General features: G+C 37.6%; 1 protein-coding gene across 2 annotated transcripts in view; it reads right to left on the reverse strand.

The window, feature by feature from the left end:
- The window catches only part of TAF1A (TATA-box binding protein associated factor, RNA polymerase I subunit A), a 32,159-nt gene extending 20,961 nt beyond the window's left edge, over nucleotides 1-11,198 (reverse strand). Inside the window, exons 1-5 of one of the 2 annotated variants that reach the window (XM_065938369.1) lie at nucleotides 11,059-11,192; nucleotides 9,918-10,139; nucleotides 9,542-9,674; nucleotides 4,729-4,898; nucleotides 911-1,024 (exon numbers count right to left, since the gene is read on the reverse strand). In XM_065938369.1, the coding sequence (XP_065794441.1) occupies nucleotides 911-1,024; nucleotides 4,729-4,898; nucleotides 9,542-9,662 (405 nt within the window). In that variant the 5' untranslated portion in view covers nucleotides 9,663-9,674; nucleotides 9,918-10,139; nucleotides 11,059-11,192. Of the gene's footprint in view, nucleotides 1-910; nucleotides 1,025-4,728; nucleotides 4,899-9,541; nucleotides 9,675-9,917; nucleotides 10,140-11,058 lie in introns of both variants that reach the window. The other variant, XM_065938368.1, reaches the window with a different exon arrangement.

Below are 11,198 nucleotides of genomic sequence, written 5' to 3' on the forward strand. Positions count from 1 at the left end.
ATGATGAATGAATGGATAAGGAAAATATTGTATACACACATATATACACTGGAGTATTATTCAGTCATGCAAAAGAATGAAATCTTGCATGTGTGGCAACATGGATGAGTTTTGAGGGCATTATACTTAGGGAAATAAGTCATACAAAAAGAGTGATATTGTCTCATCTCACTTTCCGGTGGAATCTAAAAACATCCAACCCATAGAAACAGAGTAAAATGCTGGTTGCCACAGGCTGAGGGCTGGAGTAGTCAAAGGACACAAACTCTCAATTATAAGATGAGTAAGTTTGAGGATCTAATGTACAGCATGGTGACTATGGCACTGTTAACTTGAAAGCTGCCGCAAGGGTAGATCTTCAACATTCTCAACACGGCAACAACAAAATGATATTATGTGACGGGATGGAGATGTTAACTAACCTCATTGTGGTAAACATTTGGCAATATATACATGCTATCAAATCCTCACATGGTATACCTTAAAAGAAATAAAATCATATGTCAATTATATCTCAACAAAGCTGGAAACCTTTTCTCAAGTATTCAAATTCCCAATTTGCTTAGCTCTTTCCCTTTTCCAAAAACACCAATTCTTAGCGAGCTCAACTGACTTAAGCAAACATTAGAATTTGGCCCATCATCACAGTGATGCACAAGTGCCGTTTCTGAAAGCCTGGTTCTGGCAGCCAGAGATACACAAAGAGAAGATATTTTCACTTGCACAACATGGCAGGTGACAGGAAATGGAGAAGTAAATGGCTCTCACAAGGTGATTTTTCCTTCAGCTTCTCTTATTGACCCAGGTGTGTTACCCCCTTTCTCCTCTTTTTTAAATTCTTACCTACCTTATCACTGAGACAAGCAATTTTAAAAAATGAATGCTGCAGATGTAAATTCACAAAGCCTACCTTCAAGTAATTCGTGATGCCAATATTTTTCATCCGGTCAGCAAAGGTATTGAAAGTCTCCACGTTGCTTTTGGGATGATAATAAAGAATTTCACTTCCAAGCCTCCAAATAATCTGTCAAAACAGAAGTTACTAACAAAACTGTAAAACCCCTGCCTTAACCAATGTCTGAGAAAGCTATTTTCTTCTGATAACAACATTAAAAAACAACCTATAATTCCTTTTTCTAGATACCACTACTGTCAACATTTTACTGTACTTCACCCAATGGAAGTATTATTACATTTTGTGTGATTAGAAGCTTTTCCTGTTGATTAAAATACCAGGTGTCATTAACAGTGTCATTGTGAGCCAAAAGTCTAAAGAAGGTGAGCAGCTAAGATACATATTGAAGATAACATTTTTAATTAGTATAGGAGAAAAACTTTAAAGTTAGAAAACTCTGGTACCATTAACATTGGCTTCTTCACTGCTCTCAGCCTCATCTTTATTATCTACCAAGTGAGAGCTATGGACTCAATGTTTCCTCACATTTCATCAGGTTCTATGACTATTGACTATGGTTAGTCTATCTTTAGAGCTTCAACTTAAGAATCTGCATCAACTTCATTTATTATAAATTTTAATAAAAATATTTTCTCCCCAGAGCACCAAAACTTTGATGACAGTACTTGCAGCTCTTCTTTTGCATGAGGGAAAACCTCTATTTCTCTTATTCCATTTAAAGTACTTCAATGATACCGATCTTCAAAGTAAACTGGTTGTTTGGTATAATGTTGGTTTAGTATAATCATAATACTCAGAAAGAGATAGAGTTCTTTTACAGATAATCAAATTGCAGTATTTTGAAGCTTAAAGAAAATGTGGAGATAATCCTACCACAGTTGTTCTTAAATCTGTATGTTTGTAAGAATAACCTGGGACACCAGTTAAAAATAAATATTCCAGGGATTCAGACCTGGACTCAGTAAAACTGGGGTGGAGGGCAGGAATCTATACTATCAACAAAGGCTCTACGTGACTCAAACAGAGCTCAAACAAGCATCTGGTAACCACTGATTCAATTCTTTCAATTTACAAAACAAACTCTGGACAAAAAGGGACTGTGATTTGTTCAATGTTTTATAGATCTAGATTAACTTTAGTCCATAAGCTAAACTTTCAATCAATGGTTAAATTTTTTTTTTCATATTTTTTGGTTCTATTAGACATCTAATTGACACAATGGTTACTCTAATAGTAAAAGCTACTTGAGATATCCATGTGAAGTTATCTGTGGACATACCGTCTTTTACAAAACAAATTTAACAGTACATGCCAAGCACTGTTCCAGATGCCTGCCCTGGTGGAATTTACATTCTGTTGTAGAGAGACTGACAATAACCAAGAAATACAATAATTAAACTGGCAAGTATTATGGGAAAAACAATGAAGCAGGGTCAGAAGACCAGGGTGGCCAGTTGGAAAGTGAAGGGGGTGGGTGTGCAGTTGCAACTTTAAATAGTGAAGGGAGGCCCCACTGCAACTGTGATGTGAAGGAGGGTGACCAGAGTGATAGCCAAAGAAACCACAAAGACAATCAGGAAGAAGCATGGTTGTTCAAGGGATGAGCAAGGAGGCCAGTGAGGTTGGAGAAGAAAAGCAAGTTAGATGGTAACAGGAGATAAGGTCAAAGGGGAAAGGGAATGCGCAGAGCAAGGAGAACTTGCAGGTGATCAGGACACTGGCCCTCACTCTGAGTGAAACAGGAAAGCCACTGCAGGGTTTTCAGCTGAGCAGTGACATGATTTGACTCATGGTTTAAAAGGACTGTGCTGTATCACTATTCATTTGAAAAATGCCCATCAAAGCTACAATGAGACACCATGTCACAACCACTAGCGTGGCTGTAATCAAGAAGACAGACAATAATACTGTCGGCGAGGATGTACAAATGTTGGAAACCTTGTATGTTGCTGGTGGGAATGTAAAACAGTGCAGTCAATGTGGAAGACAGTCTAGCAGTTCCTTAATAGGTTACATATATTTATCAGACGCCCAGCATACTACTCCTCGGTATATACACCTAAGAGAAATTACAACAAACACCCATAAAAACTTGTACATGGGGGGGAAAAAAAATAACTTGTACATTAATGTTCATAGTAGCATTATTCATAGTAACAGAAAGAAAAACTACTCAAATATCTAAAAACTGATTTATCAGTTTTATCTCATCAAATGAGATAAAGCCTTACACTGGAATATTATTTTGCAATAAAAGTCAGTGAAGAACTAATATGTTACAATATGGTATAATAAGCCTTGAACACATTAAGTTCAGTAAAAGAATTCATTCATAAAAAGACATATATGATTCTACTTATATGAAATGTCCAGAATAAAAAGTAGATTAATGCCAAGGCCTGGGGTCTGGAGAAGAGGGACAAGTGGGTACAGTGTTTCTTTTGAGGGGGTGACAAAAAATGTTCTAAATTTAGATTGTGGTGACAGTTGCACACTTCTTGTGAATATATGAAAACACACTGAATTGTTCAATTTAAATGGGCGAACTGTATGGTGTTTAATGTAGCTCAATAAGGCTATTTTTTTTTTAAAGGCTCAGTCTGGTTATTATGCTGAAAATACACTGGGAGGTAGAGGACGGTAAGCAGTCATCTAAGTGAGGTGATGGGAGTTTGAGTCAAGGAAGTAGCAAAAAGGACGTGGTGAGAAGTACTCAAGATTGCAGGGAGCAGGTTTTCAAAGGAGAGCCAACAGAATTTTCTGATGGTTTGGATATGAGGTGCAAAATAAAAAAAAAATCCAGATTAGGCTTCAAAACTAGATAAGGGAACCGTCATCTGAGATGAGGAAAATTAGAAAGGACAAGGAATACCAGAACCAGTTTATATTTGCTTGTATGATACGACATATCGTACCAGCTGATATTAGATGCTAAGAGGTGAGGTTGAACAGAATGTTGGGTACAGCGATCTGGACTTGACAGATGTCAGAGCCCCAGATACACAGTGGGGGATCACAGCATACAGACTGAATGAAAGGCTATGAAACTGAAAGAGATCAAGAGAGTTCAGATAACAATAACACCTAAAGATTGGAGTGCTCAAGGACTCCCACGTCAGAAGGCCAAGGAGACGAAGAGCAATCAGAAAAGGAAACTGAGGAATGGCCAGTGTGGTAGAAGAAAAATCTGAGAGTGCAGAGTCCTGGAAGCCAGACAAAGAATTCTGTTTGTTTCTTCATCACACAGACGGGAACGACCTGGTATGCTTAACATTGGTAATGATCAAGTTAGAGGAGTACTGAGAATCAGCCACTGGATTCAGCAAACTGGGTATCACTGTTGACTCTGACAAGGCAATTTGGTAGAAATGATGATTTGTGGGGGAGTCTAACTGAAGAGGGTTTGGAACGAATAGATACATAAACTCTTCCCAGGAGTTTTGCTGAAAGGCAGAGTGGAGAAATGAGCACAGCTTGTGGAAGCAGTAGAAGTCAAGAGATGATATTAAGTGGGAGAGAGAACGACATGTTTGCATGAAGATGGGAACCATCCTATAGAAAGGGGACGATAAGGACATGGTGAAAGATGGAAGAATTACTTAAATGAATGAATAAACATTTGGGAATCTGAGAATTCAGAGTTAAAGTATTCTTCGTCTCCTTAAAATGATAATAGAAAAATGAAGTATGCAAAAAAAGGTCTTGATACAAACTCAATTTGAAATCTTGCAAAAGGTGTTCTGGGTGGAGTTTAAGAGGCAGAAACTCCCAGGATTCTGTACTATCTTCCAGGGGCCTCACACTTTACTTACCTCGGGTGCACCCTGCCTTTTGTTGCTATCTGTATCTTCCAAAATCTGAAGGTAACTGTGCATGTATTCTGCAGCTCGCTGCCACTGGTGCTTCAGCAGAGCTTCTTGGATAAAACTTAAACAAGCGCTTGTTGTCTGAGCAAAATCCTTCTCCTGTTTTCCTCCAGAGGCTATAAAGGTTAAAGAGGAAAGTCTTGAGCCAGTGACCTCAAATCAACAATTCAAGAATCTTACTTCTGATAAGCACAGTTTTAACAAGTAGGTATTACTTAACCCAACCCATCCCCAATACCAAAGCTAGTTTCACTTAAAACCAACTCTTTCACATCATTTTAACTAGTTGTGGCAAATGAAAAAAAAACTTCTACTTAAGAGATGTCTAATTTGATGTTCTTGGGCTATCAAGGTCACCAGTTCCTTCAAATCTGATTCAACTATCCTTTCATCCTTGCACTAAACAATCTGGGAAGAATCTCTCAAAGAGGGCCCCCAGTGCAAAATACCAAACATTCAGAATGGGTAAAAATCATCAGGGTCATCCTAGGAAAGCACTGTCTTTTTTCCTACTTATGTTCTGAAAACACCAAGAGATGGACTTTTATTTTTCACGGACCGAGTTCCCAGTAACTCAAAGCTAGTAAATGTACACGAGATTATAAAATTTTGACATTAGCATTTGTTATCTCTAAAATACTGACAATCTTCATGTTAAGAATATTAGGGTTTAAAAAAAAAAAGGATATTAGGGTTAGGGCTTTTCTGGCAGTCCACTGGTTAAGACCTCGCACTTTCAATGCAGGGGGCATGGGTTCAATCCCTGATCGGGCAACTAAGATCCCATGTGCCTCAGCCAAAAGAATTGTTTAAAAATGAAAAAAAAGAGGACTTGGGCTTAGTTACAACCTCATCTATGATAACAGGCTGCATATTGCCAGCTCTTCCTCCCTTCTCACGCCACTAAAGACTCCTATGGGCCAGCAGTCTTCCAGTTGCGGTGCCCTGACCCCTGGGAATGTGCTTAGTCACTCAGATGTGTCTGACTCTTGGCAACCCCATGGGCTGTAGCCTACCAGGCTCCTCTATCCATGGGGACTCTTCAGGCAAGAATACTGGAGTGGGTTGCCATGCCCTTCTCCAGAGGATCTTCTCTATCCAGGGATCAAACCCAGGTCTCCCATACTGCAGAGGATTCTTTACTGTCTGAGCCATCAAGGAAGATCCCACCCGTGGGAATACACAGAGATTAAGTAGGATCATGCAAAAATAGCTTTATAGCAATCAACTTGCACATCTTCAACTTCCTCACATACTCTTTCCTAAAATTGATCTTCTAGAAAGCTGTGTCTGTAGACAAGGCTTCATCATCAAAATAATTCTGATATTACCTTAAGGTGAAAACACAAGTGTTTATAGTGTTGAGAAAATGAACGAATCTAACATCCATTTGCAAGTCAGGCGATTTCTAGTTCTTTGCATATCAAAAGTGTAGAAGAATCTAATAATTTTTTAGAACACTATGTAATTTTTTCACAAGTAAGTGAGAAGGAGTCAAAGACCTGATACACTGCTAAAATTAAATGCCATCCATTGCCAGCTACTTACTAAAGTGACTAAAGTTTCTCAGAATTTCCACCAATTAAAACAAAATACAGGGACTTCCCTGGTGGCTCAGTGGTAAAGAATCTGCCTGCCAATGCAGGAAACACAAGTTTGATCCTTGGTTCGGGAAGATCCCACAGTCTGCGGAGCAACTAAGCCTGTGAACCACAACTTTTGACTCTGTGGTCTAGAGCCCGGGAGCCACAAGAGAAGCTATCGCAATGAGAAGTCTGCTGACCCCAACAAAAGAAAAGCCTACAAAGCAATGAAAACCCAGCACTGCCAAAAATCAATTAAGTAAATAAAATTATTTAAAAATATACAATAGAGTTGAAGCTAAATCTTTTCTCATTCTAGAAATACATAATATTCATCCATAGATATAAAAATATGGAAAAAAGTGAATCCTTATCCATTTTATTGAGATAAATAAGCAATAAAAATTTACATTTAACACTTAAAATTTAACAAAAAAAAGTAATACATTAATCAGCTGTGTAAAAAATTAATTATAATAATGTCTCGATACAGAAGAAATTTTAATAGTTAAAAACTTTACAGGATATTAGCAAAAGTTAAATGTGGATTCATACTTTATGGCAAGAATAAAGGGAAAATATAAAATTTCAATCTATTTAAAAGCTTTTTCATAAACACGAAATGGATGACAAAAGATATCATATTCCTTAACTATTTAGAGACTATCAATTATTTTTTTAATTTATGGCCACTCCACAGCATGTGGGATCCTAGTTCTCCACCAGGGATTGAACATGCACCCCTGAAGTAGAAGCATGGAGTCTTACCCACTGGTCCCAGGAAGTCTCATCAAATGTGTCTGTTTAAGTCAAATAATAACTTCATTTGAAAGTGCCAATATATGCTGAAAATTATGCCTTTTGGAACTACCAAACTTATGATGCAAGTTTTAGATGGCACATTAAAATTGTGCAAGATAGTACCTAATTTTTTAGGGGGAAAAAAGTAGACTATTTCTCTTGACAAGTGCTTCTCAAGCTTTTTTTTCTTTTCCCATTTATTTTTATTAGTTGGAGTCTAATTACTTTACAATATTGTAGTGGTTTTTGTCATACATTGACATGAATCAGTCATGGATTGCTTCTCAAACTTTTTAAATGTATATACAAATCACCCAGGGATCCAGATGTAGTCCTAGTACCACCAGAGAGCTTATTAGAAATGCAGAATACCATGCCCTGTCCACCTCTTTGAATTAGAAGCTGCATTTAACAGGATCTACAGCCAAGTTCCTAGGATATCAGCAGCAACACCAGGCAGCTAGGCCAAGAAACTGACAAAATGCCTCTTCCCTAAAACCTCATTTATTCACCTAAAGGTAAACTGATTTCAGGCCAAACTCCCTTCTGTTATACCTTTAAAGTTTTCACAGCTTAGACTGTAAATCAACTTTAGACAAGGATACAGAAATCCTTGGACAATGCCCCTCTTATCTTACACCTGAGCCTAATTATCTCAGGAATAGCTCAAAGAATAGCATTTTTTGTAAGCAAAACATAATCTCATTTGTTGCTGATAAACTTGAAGAATAACTGTCAAGGAAAATATATTTGATGGAATGAGATACAGTAAAGAACCAGTGTCATCAACCTAATTTCTAATTCCCTTGCGAGAACCTAGAAACTTGTCAGCCCGTCACCAAGTATTTTTTGAGCACTGCCATGGTCAAGCACTAGTCTAGGTACTCAACATAGAACTTTATTCCAAATTGGTACCCACCTTCCAAGTTTTTATTCTGGGGGACATACCCTTCAAAACACCCAAAGAAATTTAAAAGAATAAAAAATAAATAATTGTTAGGCAACTAGGTTTTCCTATTGTGGTTAATTACCAATAAAACATCAATATTATCTACAACTGTATTCTCACTGCAAACAGAAAGTATTAATATTTGGGGCTTAACAGGCTATCCATAAAAGATGAAACATTTCTAAGTATGTAAATTCTGGTCTTAAACCTACTTGTTTATGGACTGACTCAAGCTCTCCATAGAACACTGTTGACAGATACATGCCCAGGTATGCGGTAACTAGAAGAAACTAGATTACTAGAAACTAGATTAGAAAATAGTTCCCTACAAGGGGCGAGGAAACACCCTCTCTGAAGTTCCATTCATTGAAACCTGACTCAAACCATGTATATTAATCCAGTAAAAATAAAATGAGGAAAGAGGCAATAAATTATTAAATTTTCAACACTCACTATGCACAAGGCTATGCTAGGCACTTTTACCTTTTTTTAAAATATATGTATCTCAAAGAAGGTTTTGAGAACAGATAGGCCTGGGTTTGACTCCTGATACCAGCATTTAGAATTTTAACTTCTTTGAAATTAAGTTCCCTCATCTGTAAAATGCCTGATACCTATATTTACCGAGAATTAATTTACTGAGATAATTAAATGAGATAATATTCAAATTAAAAAATAAAGAAATAAGAGCTAAATTTTAGGAGCCAGTCAAGGGGAAAGAAAGCTAGGCTAAGAAAGATATATTTGTGAGCAACTAGAAAAGTGCTGGTTCATGACAACACACAGATAACTGATCTTTTAAAAATATACTCTGATAAGGAATTATCCCATAGAACAACTTGTTTATTTCTACACTAGAGGAACACAGAAGAAAATAGTCTTTTCTTGAAATTTACTACAGATCAATTCTATTAGGGCTTATTTCAATGCAATTCAACAGAAATTTCTGGTATGTATTCCTCAATAGCAGAGGCTATATCTTCTTCAACAAATCTGTCCCCAATATTAAGCCAATGCCAGGGATATAGTATAATGCTCAGTATGAGTTACGGGAAGAAAAAAAAAAGTGTATCTACCACAATATAGACTGTTATTAATTCAAAGAATTCTAAGAGAAAAAAAGAATCTATATTTTCATGTTTCTTTTTTATTAACTGCCTTAAAAAAAAATCCTCATATATTCTTATCTTGAAAATTGAACCAGGGGATCGGGATGAGGAATACTTGTAAATCTATGGCTGATTCATGTCAGTGTAAGACAAAAACCACTACAATGTTGTAAAGTAATTAACCTCCAACTAATACAAATAAATGGAAGAAAAAAAAAAGAAAATTGAACCAGCTTAGTTATCCAATTTTGTATCCATATTGAATCTTATCATCTACTTGCATTAAAGCTGAAATGGTTATATGTTATTTTACTTACCTATGGATTCTATATGATTCTGGAGCCAAGGGAAACACATTCCTGAACCAGAGCGCACACACGGTTCCCCCTGTTCATCCTCTGTCGTGGGTCTTACCAATTCTTCACTGAAATCACTCATATCTATTCCAGACTGAAAATATCAGTTACTTTCTATACATCTTAATCCACAGGTTTCTGAGTTATACAAAAAGACAGCCACTATTATCTAATAAATATCAATGATTAACAAAATTAACTGCACCTGGTAGTTCCTTTAAAGAAATTAATTTAATTATGTCAGCAGCAACCGAAATGAATGACCCACTTAAAAACTATTGACTACTTCAACTACTACTATATTTCAAGAAGATACAAGGATAGATAAGATACTAACTCTTTAAAAAAGAAAAACTAATCTAGAGGAAGAAACATATAAATGATGTATAAGGTAAAGGTGAGTGCTCAGTGGTGTCCAACTCTTTGGGACCCCAAGGAGTATAGCCTGCCAGGCTCCTCTGTCCATGGGATGTCAGGCAAGAGTACTAGAGTGGGTTGCCATTTCCTACTCCAGGAGATCTTCTTGACGCAGTGATCAAACCTGCATCTCTTTCATCTCCTGCAAAAGCAAGGCAAAGTCTTTACTGCTGAGCCACCGGGGAAGCACAAATGATGTATAATAAGACAATATGAGAAATACAATAACAACAGTAGTAATTATCATTCTTATTCAGTCCTCGCTATACACCAAGCCTACAAAGTATCTAATTTAATCCTTACAGAAATCTGGAGGTGAGTACTGTTATGTTCTTCCATTTGTATGTTGAAAAAACTGAAAGGCTCAGTGAAACTATGTAACCTGGACCAATGTCACAAAAAAGTGAGGACAATATTCTGGGAACAATATTCTGTGTTCCCAAACACAACTGACATGATCAGAGTTTGGGTTGTTCCTGGAAGAGGGAGACGGGAAGCAGATGTCAGGAAAACAATCTACAAAAACAGCTTTGTGCCAAGCTGAGTCTGGACTCAATCCTCAAGATGCTCAGGACTCCTAGCCTTCTTTCCACATATCCAAGTTAGGTCCTGCTGGTACTACCTGCTACTACTTCTCTCATCTTCGCCAAGCTCCGCAACTCTACACCACTCCCCCAGCTCAGGACTCCTGCAAACTGTGTCTGGATTACTGCATCAGCTTTCCAAATAGTAATCTTGCCTCAAATTTGGCTTCTCCACATCACCAACCGAACAAACCTTTCAAAATCAGATTAAAAGCACGTGTTTGAAATAACATGAGTTTTGAACCCGATTCACACGTTATTTTAAAGAGTCCTTCCAGAAGAAGCTCTCCCAACCCAAATTCTAAAGCCATTTAGGCGTCGTGTAGTTGTCACGGTAACCAAAGCAGCTCCACTCCTTCAGGCGCGAGGTTTCAGAGTAAGAGAGAAAATATAAGCACACTGGTGAAGCCTAGGGTAGGCCTTCCTCTTCCACGTGAACGCAGGCAATAAAAGATGGACGACAACCGCGGGACTTACCTGCCTGAAGCCAGTTTTCTGTGACACCAAACTCAAGTTTCCTGACTCCGGACCAGCGGGAGGAAACCCTCATACAACGCGAAACAAGCGAGTTTCGAGAAAAAGCTTGCAAAACTGGGCTCCTGCGCTCTGGAGACGCG

The sequence above is a fragment of the Muntiacus reevesi genome, chromosome 5 (assembly GCF_963930625.1).
Source record: "Muntiacus reevesi chromosome 5, mMunRee1.1, whole genome shotgun sequence".
NCBI classification, from domain to species: Eukaryota; Metazoa; Chordata; class Mammalia; order Artiodactyla; family Cervidae; genus Muntiacus; species Muntiacus reevesi.